This window comes from Anas platyrhynchos, chromosome 2 (assembly GCF_047663525.1).
Source record: "Anas platyrhynchos isolate ZD024472 breed Pekin duck chromosome 2, IASCAAS_PekinDuck_T2T, whole genome shotgun sequence".
In the NCBI taxonomy this organism is placed as follows: Eukaryota; Metazoa; Chordata; class Aves; order Anseriformes; family Anatidae; genus Anas; species Anas platyrhynchos.
Window position 1 is genome coordinate 95,514,193 of NC_092588.1, and position 15,970 is coordinate 95,530,162.

The window sequence follows — 15,970 nt, forward strand, 5'->3', positions numbered from 1 at the left end:
CTCATCAGCCAACACCCCCAGGTCCTTCTCCCTCAGAGCTGTTCTCAATCCATTCTCTACCCAGCTTGCATTTGTGCTGGGGATTACCCTGACCCAGATGCAGGCTCTTACACTCAGCCTTGATGAACTTCTGATGTTCCCATGGGCCCATCTGTCAAACTTGTCCCTCTGGATGGCATTGCTTCCCTCCAGCATGGTGACCGCACCACACAACTTGGTGATCTGCTGATGGTGCACTCAATCGCACTGTCCATGTCAGGGACAAAGTTGTTGAAAAGAGCCAGTCCCAATACCGACCCCTGAGAAACACCACTGGTTACTATCTCCACTTGGACATTGAGCTATTCACTGGCTAGTTGAGTGCAACCATCCAGCCAATTCCTTAATCAATGAGTGGTCTGTCTGTCAAATGCATGTCTCTCCAGTTCGGATACAAGAATATCATGGCAGACAGCGTCAAATGTTTTGCATGAGTCCAGCTAGATGGTATCAGTTGCTCTTCCCTTATCCACCGGTGCTGTAACCCTGTCATAGAAGGCCACCAAATTTGTAAGGCGTGATCTGCCCTTAGTGAAGCCATGTTGGCTGTCATCAGTCACCTCCTTGTTTTCCTCGTGCCTTAGCATAGTTTCCAGGAGGATCTGCCCCCATGGTCTTGGCAGGCACAGAAGTGAGACTGACTGTCCTGTAGTTCCTCAGATCTTTCTTTTATCTGTTTTTTGAAATGGGGGCTGTTTCCTGTCTTCCGGTCACCAGGAACTTCACCAGAGTGCCACAACTTCTCGAATATGATGGCAGTGGCTTAGCAGCTTCATCCACCAGTTCCCTTGGATGCATCACATTAAGTCCCATGGACTTGTGCACCTTCAGGTTCCTTAGATGGTCTTGAGCCTGATCTTCTGCAACAGTGGGTGGTTCTTCATTCTCCCAGTGCCTGTCTTTGCCTTCTGGGACTTGGGCTATATGGCTAGAGCTCTTGCTGGTGAAGACGGAGGCAAAAAAGCTGTTGAATGCCTCAGCCTTCTCTGTATTCAGGGTAACCAGTTCTTCTATTTCCTTCTGGAGATGGCCCACATTTTCCCTAATCTTCCTTTTATCTCTGGTATTCCGTTCTTGTTGCCCTTGATGTCCCTGTGCAAATTTAATTCTAATAGGGCTTCAGCTTTCCTAACCTGATTCCTGGCTGTTCTGACAATTTCTCTGTATTTTTATGTATCACTTTATTAAACAAGCATGGAGGAGATATTTCCAGAACATTTTTTCGTGTAGCTTAACAAAGACTTATCAACAGGTTGTTCCTAGATGTTTGATGTTCTTTGTTAGGAATTTGCTTCTTGCAAACCATTCTGAGTTTTCTGAATTCTTTAATTGCTTTCTGTGAAGAACATGTATGATACTTGCATTTGAAGTAGGAGTTCAGAGTCCTTAGATCTTGCTGATTGATCATCCTGTCTCATTTACTAACTTTTAACATAAAATATTTATTTGCTGGAAAATGCATGTCACTTGCTTAATCTTTCTTCTAGTTTTTCTTTGTCAGGCTTGTCATTTTCTTAAAATCCAATTGCTAAATTTCTCTTGTTTCTTATAGAGATCATGATTTGTTCACTCCTGCTGTTTAGTGGCAAAACTGCTTAAATTGATTCTGTTCTCCAAAGAAAAAATCAGAAAGTAAAATAGCTGCCTTAAAGTTGAAATGTTTGCTTCGTGTTTTAAAGATTATTGATGATGGGTTTACATGCAGAGACTATATACTGCTTTAGTAGAAGTTGTGTAGCCCATTAGACGGGTATTGTAAATAATGGGTTTCTGAGGCAATTTTATGGACAAATGTATTTTATTGCACAACACTATGCTGAAGGATCACTGTGGGTTTTTTTGTTTGTTTGTTTTTGGTAGCATCTGTCTTCTTGGAAACCGTACATTGTCAAAACGCAGCTTTGATGTCTGTGCCAAATTTACTGAAAGCAATAATGAAACAAAGACAACAACCTTGTGGCGCCTCTTCTGCAATAGCTCTTTACATAATGCTACGTGTGATGACTACTTTAGTCTCAATAATGTTACAGAAATTCAAGGGATTCCGGGAATAATGAGTGGAGTTTTAATTGGTAAGTCAGAAAGCACTGAATTTTTAGTGAATACTGATTTCGCCTGTAGCTTTTTAGTAATGTAGGGGTCTTACCTGTCACTAGTCTTTTGCTCTAATCTGTTTCCATGAAAGACTGCTTCCTGGAGTGTTGCTTCCTTTAACGTTTCCATTTGGTGTTGGAACCTTAGTATCAAATGCTTTGATTTGGGATCACTGAGGTTTTATATTTCAAAAACTGTTGTTCTATCCAAAAAAATAGTAAAGTGTTTATTACATTAAAAAAAAAAATAATGAAATGTTTAACTCTTTTTTTAACACCAGATATAGTTATTTCAAACTCTTCTGAGGAAGAACTTTTTCCAATTTACAAGTGCTAAATTGAGAATTGAAGTCTGCTGTTTGTCTAACATTGTATGGCAAGTCAGTTCTGTGTTTTTTTTTAAAAAAAAAGTCTTTTTAGCTTTCAATATAACACTTGGAAAAGAGACATTTGTATGTAAATGTATTTGTATATAAAATCATTCAACTTCTTCAGAATCAAAAATGTAAATCTTTTTTTGACTGTTACAAGAAATGTTACTTGAGATTTATTATTCTGCGCATTTTATAATTTACCACATACATTTTTTTCCCCTGAATATTTAAAGAAGTATTTCTTCTGATGCTGCTTTACCTTCCCCCTGCATGCTCAGGATACAGTCCTGTGTTCTAACTTCTGCTACAATTTGGACTTCAAACTACTGTTTCTCTTTTGTAGCAGTCTGTTTCTCTTTCCTTCTTTCTTTCTTTCCTTCTTCCCTTCCATCCTTCTTTTCTGCCTTCTTTCTTTCCTTCCTTCTGTTCATCCATTTGTAGTTTACTTTTTTTTTTTGAACCAGCACTGCCATATAAAAGTGTATTTCATATTTCCAGTGTCATATAATGCCGAGTCTTCTAACAACCATTCAGAGTCTGCTGAAAGCTCAATGTTAGAGAAACACTTAACAATGTTCATTGCTAACCTGTTGATGAAACTCACCTATTTCTGCTCTGTCATTGAGTGTGGTATGGTTTTTCTGTAGTTCTTCGCAGTTGGCTTTTGCTTCCACCACCTTGAATAACTGAGTGTTACTGGTAAGCTTTCTCATCTTGCAACTAACTCATTTTTCTAGTCCAGTACATTGCAAAGCACGGGTTACATTGTGGTATGATTTCTTGTGGAAATTCACTGGTGACTTTCCTGCATAATATATAATTTTCTTTCTAAAAAGCTGTTACTTCCCCCGTTCCTAAAACTCGAGAAAAAAAAAAAAAAGGCAGTGTGAATGAATAATTACCCAAATTCAAAGACAATAATACCCATGTGTCTATGGCTGTAGCTGGGAATACTCAGATATCGTAGATGGATGTCTCAGGAAGTGTGTGCTAAGTCCTCCCACAATTTACAGGACATCTGTATACAGTAAGTTTACATCTTTCAGAAAGTAACCCTTTTTCTTCACCCAGAATTTCAAATCCACTTGGTTTATCAATTTGGGGACAGTGAGTATAGGAACTTAATGTAACAAAGCTCAGTGAGACATCTCACGAAAGGAGAAAATGATTTATACATTAAAAATCTCTAAGCTTTTTTTTCCTGTTTGTGCTCTCATGTCCACATCCACAAATACAAATCTGTTTGTTGGACTGGTCAGGCTAGTGTCATGTCTGTGTCACACTGAACAAAGGAAACTTGCTGTTGAGTCATCTAAGTGTTTAGTGCTTTTGATTGGCAATGACAAAGTGATTTCTGGACTTCCTTTATACACTTCAGAGGGAGTAGATATTAATTTAGAGATCTTGTCTCATTTTATGTCACTGTTCGAGTACTTGATGAAATTCCTGAATTTTACAATTCTCTTGTTTTCCTTAACTTTTGCTTTTGTGGCTTCAGTCTTCATCTTTACATCAATTTGTTCTTCTTCATTTGAATGAAAGAACACATAGCTGTACTGTAGCAATTCATATTTACCTTTCTTTTTAACCTTTATTCTACTCTTTCATTGTTCTCTCATGCATGCTTCTGTTTATGATTCTAATATAGTTCTAATAGTTTTCTAATGGTTCTAATGGTTTTCTCCAGAAACCTACGAGGTTTCTCGAGAAACCTATGAGGTTTCTGGAGAGCGTGGAAGATAGCTTCCTGACGCAGCTGGTTAGTGAGCCTACCAGGGGTGGCGCCCCGCTAGACCTTCTCTTCACAAACAGAGAAGGACTGGTGGAGGATGTGGTTGTTGGGACCTGTCTTGGGGAGAGTGACCACGAAATGGTGGAGTTCTCTATTCTTGGCGAGGCCAGGAAGGGGACCAGTAAAACCGCTGTATTGGACTTCTGGAGGGCTGACTTTGACCTGCTGAGGACACTGGTTAGTAGAGTCCCTTGGGAGGCGGTTCTGAAGGGCAGAGGAGTCCAGGAAGGCTGGGCGCTCTTCAAGAGGGAAATCTTAATGGCGCAGGAGCGGTCTGTCCCCACATGCCCAAAGACGAGCTGGTGGGGAAGAAGACCGGCCTGGCTGAACAGAGAATTGTGGCTTGAGCTTAGGAGAAAAAAGAGGGTTTATGATCTTTGGAAAAGTGGGCAGGCCGCTAGGGAGGACTGTAAGGATGTTGCGAGGCAGTGCAGGGACAAAATTAGAAAGGCCAAAGCTCATCTGGAGCTCAATCTGGCTACTGCCATTAAAGAGAACAAAAAACGTTTTTATAAATACATCAACACAAAAAGGAGGACTAAGGAGAATCTCCATCCTTTACTGGATGCGGGGGGAAACTTAGTTACAAGAGATGAGGAAAAGGCGGAGGTGCTCAATGCCTTCTTTGCCTCAGTCTTTAGCGGCAATACCGGTTGTTCTCTGGATACCCAGTACCCTGAGCTGGTGGAAGGGGATGGGGAGCGGGATGTGGCCCTCACTATCTGGTTGATGACCTGATACGGCACTTGGATGTGCACAAGTCGATGGGGCCAGATGGGATCCACCCAAGGGTACTGAGAGAACTGGCAGAGGAGCTGGCCAAGCCGCTTACCATCATTTATCAGCAGTCCTGGCTATCGGGGGAGGTCCCAGTTGACTGGCGGCTAGCAAACACGACGCCCATCTACAAGAAGGGCCGGAGGGCAGACCTGGGGAACTACAGGCCTGTCAGTTTGACCTCAGTGCCAGGGAAGCTCATGGAGCAGATTATCTTGAGAGTCATCACACAGCACTTGCAGGACAAGCAGGCGATCAGGTCCAGTCAGCATGGGTCTATGAAAGGCAGGTCCTGCTTGACAAACCTGATCTCCTTCTATGACAAAGTGACACGCTTGGTGGATGAGAAAGGCTGTGGATGTGGTCTATCTTGGTCTACCAGCAAGGCTTTTGACACCGTTTCCCACAGCATTCTCCTCAAGAAACTGGATGCTCGTGGCTTGGACTGGCGCACGATTCATTGGGTTAGAAATTGGCTGGATAGCCGGGCCCAAAGAGTCGTGGTGAATGGAGTCAAATTCAGTTGGAGGCCAGTCACTAGTGGCATTCCCCAGGGCTCGGTGCTAGGGCCGGTCCTCTTTAATATCTTCATCAATGATCTGGATGAGGGCATTGAGTGCACCCTCAGTAAGTTCGCAGATGACACCAAGTTAGGTGCGTGTGTTGATCTGCTCGAGGGTAGGAAGGCTCTGCAGGAGGACCTGGATAGGCGGGACTGATGGACTGAAGTTCAACAAGGCCAAGTGCCGGGTCCTGCACCTGGGGCGCAATAACCCCAAGCAGAGCTACAGACTGGGAGATGAGTGGTTGGAGAGCTGCCTGGCAGAGAAGGACCTGGGAGTGATGGTGGACAGTCAGCTGAATATGAGCCAGCAGTGTGCTCAGGTGGCCAAGAAGGCCAACAGCATCCTGGCTTGTATAAGAAACAGTGTGGCCAGCAGGGCTAGCGAGGTGATCGTCCCCCTGTACTCGGCTCTGGTGAGGCCGCACCTCGAGTACTGTGTTCAGTTTTGGGCCCCTCGCTACAAGAAGGACATCGAGGTGCTTGAGCGGGTCCAGAGAAGGGTGACGAAGCTGGTGAGGGGCCTGGAGAACAAGTCCTACGAGGAGTGGCTGAAGGAGCTAGGCTTGTTCAGCCTGGAGAAGAGGAGGCTCAGGGGCGACCTTATTGCTCTCTACAGATACCTTAGAGGAGGCTGTAGCGAGGTGGGGGTTGGCCTATTCTCCCATGTGCCTGGTGACAGGACGAGGGGGAATGGGCTAGAGTTGCGCCAGGGGAGTTTTAGGTTAGATGTTAGGAAGAACTTCTTTACCGAAAGGGTTGTTAGACACTGGAACAGGCTGCCCAGGGAAGTGGTGGAGTCACCATCCCTGGAAGTCTTTAAAAGACGTTTAGATGTAGAGCTTAGGGATATGGTTTAGTGGGGACTGTTAGCGTTAGGTCAGAGGTTGGACTCGATGATCTTGAGGTCTCTTCCAACCTAGAAATTCTGTGATTCTGTGATGCTGTGTTCAGTTTTGGGCCCCTTGCTACAAGAAGGACATCGAGGTGCTTGAGCGAGTCCAGAGAAGGGCAACAAAGCTGGTGAGGGGCCTGGAGAACAAGTCCTACGAGGAGCGGCTGAGGGAGCTGGGCTGTTCAGCCTGGAGAAAAGGAGGCTCAGTGGAAACCTTATTGCTCTCTACAGGTACCTTAGAGGAGGCTGTAGTGAGGGGTTGGTCTATTCTTCCACGTGCCTGGTGACAGGACGAGGGGGAATGGGCTTAAGTTGCACCAGGGGAGTTTTAGGTTGGATCTTAGGAAGAACTTTTTTACCAAAAGTGTTGTTAGACGTTGGAACAGGCTGCCCAGGGAAATGGTGGATCACCATCCTTGGAAATCTTTAAAAGAAGTTTAGATGTAGAGCTTAGGGATATGGTTTAGTGGGGACTGTTAGCGTTAGGTCAGAGGTTGGACTCGATGATCTTGGAGGTCTCTTCCAACCTAGAAATTCCATGATTCTGTAATATTTGCCAAATCTGCATACAGCCACTCTATCTTTGGCCACTTAGGAGATTACCTCTGACTCTGACTCTGAATCTTCGTATTGTGCTCAAAGTAACATGTTGCTATTGTGGAGGCTCAGAGTGCTATGCTCAGCTCCTGAAAGTTGCACTGGATGACTGAAAATTGGCCACCAGATCTATTGTCCTGGCAGTCTATAGGAAGTATTTATTTCCATGGTGGAAAATCCTTTGTATACAATCTCTCTTTAACAGGGAGAGAGAGTATCTGTTTTGTCTCCTAGCATATGATAGGAAACGCTATCTTATTTTAAAGTAAGAGTCAGGTTTAGGTGTCCTTACCATCATTTTAAGTGGCATAACTAGAATTTCTACTAATGTAAGCTCTCAAAAGCTGTGGTTCTTGTTTATTTTTTATTTTTAAGGGGGTGGGTTGCAGTGGGGATTGTTTTGGTTTTGTTTAAAAAAACAACAACAAAGTAAACCACCTTTGATCGTCTGTTGTCTTCTGGGGTCTGGTTAGTGACCATTTGGAATACCTTAATCATGAGCAGCCAAGTCTTGAACTATTGTCCAGACTATACTGTATAGCAGGTCTCAACTCAAGATGCTGCCAAGAAGCATTTTTTTACCTGTTCCTCAAAAATTAAGAACAAGAAATGGAAATGTATGCTAAGATTGCCTGAATCTGCAAATATTTCTTTTTTCACTGCTATACTTTTCTTTTTTTTTTGACTACTATAATTGATAATACACCCATATTTTTGTGCAATGTAAGTGTATGTTCTAGAAGAGTATTAGAATTTAATTCTATAACTAAATCTTTCTTTAATGGAAGAGAAAATCTTGTATGGCACATCCCATACACCACTGCTGGCATACAGTGGAAATGTCTACAAGTTACAATGGATATTGATGTTATTGATTCTGCGTTCTTCATTTCATAAGGAAGTTTTGGGAAGCATCATGACTTTTGAGTAAGAAAAGCCATCTAATTTATAACAGTATTTCATTCTCAGTATTTCATATTATGAAACAGAGTTGACAATTGCTATTGTTTTTCCCCTTGTAGATAATTTGTGGAGTGCCTATTCAGAAAAAGGATCAATAGTTGAGAAAAAAAATCAGCCATCAGTTTCTGGATCAGAAGACGTAAAAATTGGTGGACGCCCTTATGTTTTTACAGACATCATGACCTACTTCACAATGCTTGTAGGGATTTATTTTCCGTCTGTAACAGGTAGATATACCTATTTTCCTTGAGTAAAGACGTGTTTTCATAGTTGAAAAAATATTTTTGTGTGAATGTTTATTGCTGACACGATATTCCTAGTCTCTGTCCAAGTTTTAAGTAGCAGATTTTCTGGTGCTGGAAAGACATAGCTGGCTACTGGTTATTTTAGGAGTTTATAGAACTTAATGGATCAGTTCAAGTGCTGTTTATGTACCTGGAAATAAAAAATAAATATACTTTTTTATTTCTATACCTGGAAATAAAAAGAAAGCTCCATGTGTTACTAAATGTTTATTCAGAGTAAGCTGCAGCTGAGTTGAAAATTTCTTACCTTCATAATGTGTTTATCTTCATATGCATGAGAGAGAACAGTTGGGTATTAAGGTGTTTCAGGTATTCAAGCCATGAACTGCATGAGCTTTGTTTAAACTTCCAATTTTTTTTTTCAACTGTAACTAGCAGAGACTTTTTTGTTTATCAAGATTAAAAGTTAGGTTAGTTTTATATCATTTCCCTCAGGTCTTGTTTGACTGAAATAACTAAATAATTTTTATTGAAAAATCCTAGCTCAAGCAACTTAATATCAACTAAGAGAACAGAATTCTGATGCAAAGTTGCAACATTATTTGCTAGAAGAATACCAAATGGAGATGTCCCTTCATATGCTTGTCCTCTTACTGTTCTTATTTCTATACTTCAGGTTCTTTCCTGTTTCCCATCCCTCTTCTTCACCCTTGTCTCTTTAATCTTAAAAAAGTAAGATCAAAATCTTACTGTATGCCAGCCTGTGCTTATGATTTCACTGTGTAGTGTTTGTCGGTGCTTTTGCACTGGATTCTTGACCTTAGCATCTGATTTTTGCCTCTAACAGTGATCAGGGCAATTCTAGGAATGATGGCAGAAATAGTGCATGATTTTTTTCCACTCTTTTACAGTGTTTTGGAAAGTGATTTTTGTTCTGTATTTAGGTTCAAACACTAATGTATGCTTGTGATCCCCTGACCATTCCTCTGTACTTCATGCCTGCTCCTTTCCTTTTGTTTCTGTTTTTATTATTAATTGATTTGCTTACATATGTTAATGTGTAGTCTGTTTAGTAGAAAGTTATTACATTTGGTCATGCTGGTTCAAATTTCTAAACCCTTATTAGTTTAAAACATCCATCCCCTACATTTTGCTACTCTTGTATATTTCCCCATTCTAAAAATGATTGACTTTTTTCTGAGCTTTCTGGAATTTCATGATGGGTGGTAACACAAATTTCTGAATGAAGTGCAGGTCTTCTAATTTCCAACCTAAACCTCCCCTGGTGCAACTTGAGGCCATTCCCTCTAGTCCTATCACTAAGTTACCTGTGAGAAGAGGCCAACCCCCAGCTCCCCACAGCTTCCTTTCAGGTAGCTGTAGGGATCGATAAGGTCTCCCCTGAGCCTCCTCTTCTCCAGACTGAACACCCCCAGTTCCCTTAGCCACTCCTCTTAAGACCTGTGCTCCAGACCCTTCACCAGCTTTGTAGCCCTTCTCTGGACATGTTCCAGGGCCTCCATGTCCTTCTTGTAGTGAGGGGTCCAAAACTGAACACAGCACTTGGGGTGCAGCCTCACCAGGGCAGAGTACAGGGGGATGATCACCTTCCTGTTCCTGCTGGCTACGCTGTTCCTGATACAAGCCAGCATGCTGTTGTCCTTCTGTTGTACCCTGGGCACACAGCTGGCTCGTGTTCAGGCAAGCATTGACCAACACCTCCAGATCCTTTTCCTCCGCACAGCTTTCCAGCCACTCTGCCTGTAGTGCTGCATGGGTTTGTTGTGGCCAGAGTGCAGGACCCAGCATTTAGTCATGTTGAACCTCATCCCATTGGCATCTGCCCATCAACCCATCCTGTCCAGGTCAGGCAGGTATTGGTTATTTAAATGAAATTAATATTCCATGTTTTTGTGACCTTTTTTTTTTTTCTCCAGGTATTATGGCAGGTTCAAACAGATCTGGCGATCTTAAGGATGCTCAGAAATCTATTCCTACTGGAACTATTTTAGCTATTTCAACTACTTCTTTTATTTGTATCCTTTGTACTGTGTTTTTTTTTTTTTTTCTAGTGGACTTTCTATAGGTATGGTACATTATAGAATTTCAATAAAAATTCATTTGAGTTGCCTGAATATAAAAATAATGAAATCTAAACTGAAATTTTAAATATCTATTCACACACAAATATATATATTGTGTGTATGTGTATGTAGATGTATACATATATGTATGTGTATGTATGTATCTCCTATCTTCTACTAACGTTTTAAGCTCCAAGTTACAATTTATGGTTTCAGTTAAGTGACATAGACATTTTAGCATATTTCAGTTGGCAGATTGCTTTGTCATTATACCCAGCATAACTACTGAAAGTCTTAAGGCAAACTAACAGCAAAACAAATTGTTAGTTGTTCAATAACTAGAAGACACAAATATCTTTGTATGAGAAAATATCTTGTTGCATGATGCATGAACTGCTTGCTTAAAATATTTTCCAAATCAATTGTGGATCAAATGCAGTTGTAGGGAACATAAACTAAAAAGTTGTAGTATGGGAGAATAATAAAAAAAAAAGTTTGTCATAGACATTTTAATTTCATCCCTGGGTAGGAAATCATTTTCTCTCTATAATTATTTCATTTACAGTATAATCTTCCTTCAGTCTCAATAACAGATCTCTCTTGCATAGTGCTGTTTGGTGCTTGTATAGAAGGTGTGATATTAAGAGATAAGTAAGTTGCATTCAACTTGTACTTTTATCAGGAGCACGTATGAAAACGGGTTATGTTAATCAGACTTATTTTCACTAATGGCTCTTCTGGGAAACATCCATGTGGAATATTTTTCTTACACTTAGGTAAAACTGTAGGGAAAGACTATCTCTTGAGCTGAGATGGCTGCAAAAACTGGAAATGTTAATGGACTGTATCACTGCAAAAAAGTAGAAGAAGAATCTGAGATAAATGTTTGTGAAGTGGAACTGTTCCTAATAAAATGGTCTTGAGAGAAAAAGCATAGTTAGTATTTTTATTGAGGTGGAGTAAGTTCTTCAGGAACGTATTACCTCTCACTAAGTAATATCATTCCCCTTACTCCAGAATGATATTACTTAGTGAGAGGTAATACGTTCCTGAAGAATGCAGGCAGAAAAATTTTTGACAGTTGCATGACAAGCAGAGTTCATCAGAAAGACTGCAATGCACCATCAGGCCTATAGTTTCTACTGGCTGCATGATTCTTATGCAGATTAGTTGTCATCCGTGTTATTTTCTGAAGTTCACTTTTTGAAGCATGAATGGCATGAAATTAATAGAGATGAGCACCTCCAGGTCTTGATAAATTTCTCTGGTGAGAGATTGAGTTGAAGAAGATGCTGTGGGGAATGTGCTAGCAGACTTTTCCCTTCCTGTTTGAGTCTCTTTTTATACTGGCCAATGCACAGATTTGCTTTGGTTGACAAAACAGGGGCATTGGGATATCATTTTGATGCTGAAAGAGATAATGCTTAGACTATTTATTTCTTTTAGTCTAGAAGGAAAAGTGTAAGTTAAAATCTGGATTCCAATCAAAGCTAATACAATAAGTTAACATAATAGTAAAACATAGGGGGATTTGTCTGTTTTTTGTTTTGTTTTCATCATGGATTGCCATAATATCTGCCATGGGGAAAAAAAAAAAAAGCTTGTACATTTCTAGTGTTTGTCTTTAATCTTTTCAAGTTGTACCTACTCTTTGCTTTAATGGAAGCCAAACTCCAATGCCAGCATTAAGAAGCAGATATATGTCATCAGAGAAGCATAGTGTGTTTTTGTTTTTTGTTTGATTTTCCTCCTACATAAGTAGTGTTTTTTTCCTCTGTCTTCTCCTGTAATGAAGATAGTACTTCTATTCTAGTATTAGCATTCAAGCTTAAGCATACGCAAGAACTTGAACACTGGCTTGTTATATTAATCTGATTTACCTTGGCGTTGTCAATAGCCAGTCCAAAAAGAGATGAAGCATATAATTTTTCTTAGCCTGTACCCTTTTATTTTCTCTGGTGTTTTTTAGAAAATGAAAATATAAAGAAATTATATACTACCATGGGGGGAGGAAAGAGTACTTTTTCATGCTTTATCTAAGAAGTCCATAAATGAACATAAAGTCAATTATGTTTGGATTGGATACTCAGTGCTGTGTTATGAAAGCACTTCTTTCTTTTATTTCTATGCCCTCCCAGCCTTGTTTGTCATAGTTGTTCATTGAACTTGCATTAGTTAGCATGACAATGTAAACAGTTCCTCTGTATTTCGTTGTCCATATGTCAGTGTCATGCTATATATTAGAAAGGCTAATACGTTATTTTAACAAATCTCTTTATGCCCTGCGGTACACCTATATCACACACATGTATAATGCAGACTTCTGAAATCTAGTTCCTGGTATTCACAAGGATCTAAAGGATGCATATGTAAATACTTTTTCTGTTGTTAATTCTTTAAAGTTTGCCAAGATATCTGATAGTTGTCACTTGTCTGCTTAAAAGGCAGTACCTAAAATCAATCTTTTTTTTTTTTTTTTTTAAATTCAGCACGATAAATTGGTTGTTTGGGAAATCCTATAGTGCATGATGTGATGTGGTGTTTATTGCTGAAAAATGATGTTGTCCGACGAAGATTAAGCTATGAGTTTAGAAGCTACAGAATAAATTCTTGTAGAGTTTTATGGTTTATGTGTGTATTTGTTCACTGTTTTGTTTTGTTCTTCGCTTCCCTAAGGTTTGGAGAAGCAGTTAATGGAAATCTAGTGGTTGGTACACTGGCCTGGCCTTCTCCATGGGTTATTGTGATCGGTTCATTCTTTTCAACATGCGGTGCTGGTCTACAGAGTCTCACTGGTGCACCCCGTCTGTTGCAGGCCATTGCAAGAGATGGCATTGTACCATTTATCCAAGTGAGATAATATTTTTTCTTTATATTTCAAATGTGGTTTATCTTTTGTTAACAAAATATGAGGCATTATTTTTGTTATTCCTCCAGAACTGTGAGGAAACGTTTTGGAGCTCATTTGTACTCTTGTGCAGTAATACATTGTTTTTTCAGGCCAAAGTTTGAACGTGTCTTTTTCTGTGCAATTGAATTCTTTTTGTCCTCACATATAAGTGTTAGAGAGTCAAAATTAAAAATATTTTTATTAATGGAAATGAAAAAGCTAAGATGCAACTAAACTTTTTTTGAGTCCAGATTGTGCTGACAATTTGTAATTTGAAATAAGTTAATTAAATTTTATGATTGAGATGCATGATACTTAACTTATAATGTCATAGAGATACAGTTCTCATTTTTATTCATTTTTGTAGGCTGAAGTCAAGAAAGATGTAAGAATCTAATTCCATTCTATGACTCCATATGTCATGCATTTTTTAAAATACAAATTAAAAAAAATGTTTGAAGAGAGATTTTAGACTTGGAAGGCACTTACAGTTTTGGAGTCATACAGCCTTTTCATGGACAGTAAGAGAAATGAGAGGAGATGAATACAGGAGCAAGACCATGATGTTTAAGAAAGAAGCAAAAAAACTTCTTTTAAAACATGAGCAGAAAAAATGACATTTCATAATATAAAGGAACGTAGACTGATCAATGGGAGGAAGCTAAGGAAAGAGGAGAAGTCAGGATGAAGAAGGAATGAGGTGAAGCACCTACACATTTGGAAAGGAAGCAGTTATGGAAAATGAGAGTGAGGCTTTAATGCTTATAATTGCAGGGGGGAGTATGGAGGAGACTGAAGGTAGCTCTAACTTTAGGTGAGGCATTTCACCATCTATTATCCAGTATAGCTGGATGGCTCTCACAACAAAGGAAATTACCATGTGCTAGATGATTTTTCGTAGGGCTTTGTGCAGAATCCTGGGCTTTCCTAAGTCCTAGGAATAATCAATAATAAGGATCAATATTTATGTTTGTAAATACAGACTTGATGTCTATTTTGTATATTACAGAAAATAATGCTTTCAACTGTTAGCTTTTTATAGACTAAGCATTACTCTCTGATGCATTCAGATTTCAAGTTAGTTAAGTTTATTTCAACAGCAGCTGCAGTAGCACTTTAATGTAATGTAGTCGTTATTTATTTTAGTAAAGATTGCAACATTGGAAAGCATACATTTTTGTTTTGTTTTATGGTATAGATTTTCTTGTTTTCCTTTGTAACTAATTACTGTTTTAGGTTCAAGTTAGTTAGATCACAATCTGCAATATGTTTCACAACAGTATAAAACACACCTTTCCCCAGTTTTACTGTATACTTGAATTGAACTAGGTATTTGGTCATGGAAAAGCAAACGGAGAACCAACGTGGGCTCTGCTCCTCACTGCTGGTATTTGTGAAATAGGAATTCTGATAGCCTCTTTGGACAGTGTAGCACCAATTCTTTCAATGTAAGTATGAATTTGTTATTTCATGTTCTTTTAAGTTAAATAGTACTTTACTTTTAAATTAACTAGATAATGTGTTTTTTTTTTTTTTTTTTTTTTTCTTCTCCTTGAAATAATGCATTCTAGACTTTGTCTTCCAACAAGTTACATTTCTATTTGATCCTTGAGGTAATCTGAAATTAAAAAAATGTTTTGGTTAGAATTAATTTCAAGGCACAAGAAACTTTTCTTGACCAGAGTTCCTGAATGCTAGCAAAAGCATTTAACTTAAAAAACAAACAAACATGTTAAAAAAGAAGTTAAATAAAAATTCTCCCTATTTAAACAGTTTTGCGTTTTAGGGTATGAACTGAAATTTATTTTACTGACATTGTCTTGGAAGTTTATTCCATGTGTTTTGGGTTGACCTCAGTAGGCAGCTAAGCACTGCACAGCCACTTGTGCACTCCCCTCACAGTGAGATGAGGGAAGAGAATCAGAAGGGTAAAAGTGAGAAAAATAATGTGTTGAAATAAAAACAGCTTAATAGCTAAAGCAAAAGCTGCATGGGCAAGCAAAGCAAAATAAGGAATTCACTGCTTCCTATCAGTAAGCAAAGATTTAGCCATTTTGAGAAAAGTCAAGGCTTTGTCACTCATAACAGTTACTTGAGAATACAAATGCTGTAACTCTAGACAACCTCCCCTTCCTCCTCCTTTCCCTCAGCTTTTATTGCTAAGCATGACTTCATATGGAATGAAATATCCCTTTGATCCTCTGGGGACCACTATCCCAGATGCGTCCCTCCGAAATTTTTGCACACATCCAGCTTACTTGCTGGCAGGGCAGTGTGAGAAACAGGGAAGGACTTGATGCTGTACAAGCACTGCTCAGTGATAGCTAAAACGTCAGTGTGTTATAAGTGCTGTTTTGGTTACAAATCCAAAACATAACACCATACAAATTAATATGAAAAAAAATTAATACTGAATCACAGAGTCATGAGGGTTGGAAAAGACCTCCAAGATCATCTGGTCCAACCATCACCCTATCCCAGCCAAAACCAATACACCATTATTGCCAGATGTTAGCTGTGTTTTCTGTGAAATCTTTGTTTGAGACTGAAAATTAATCTAACATCACGTTTTGAGACATGACATTCTACCAGCATGTTGGTGTTTAACCCAGCAGGCAGCTGAACACCACACAGCCATTTCCTCCCTGTCCCACCCAGT

The 15,970-nt window shown here is 39.4% G+C and overlaps 1 protein-coding gene across 4 annotated transcripts in view; it reads left to right on the forward strand.

Moving 5' to 3' along the window:
• Positions 1–15,970, forward strand: part of LOC101790697 (solute carrier family 12 member 7) — an 87,204-nt gene that overhangs the window by 45,242 nt on the left and 25,992 nt on the right. For all 4 annotated transcript variants that reach the window (XM_072033230.1, XM_038174329.2, XM_072033228.1 and 1 more), the window contains exons 8-13: positions 1,900–2,111; positions 8,152–8,319; positions 10,275–10,373; positions 11,015–11,072; positions 13,098–13,272; positions 14,641–14,759. In XM_072033230.1, the coding sequence (XP_071889331.1) occupies positions 1,900–2,111; positions 8,152–8,319; positions 10,275–10,373; positions 11,015–11,072; positions 13,098–13,272; positions 14,641–14,759 (831 nt within the window). The remainder of the gene's footprint in view (positions 1–1,899; positions 2,112–8,151; positions 8,320–10,274; positions 10,374–11,014; positions 11,073–13,097; positions 13,273–14,640; positions 14,760–15,970) is intronic.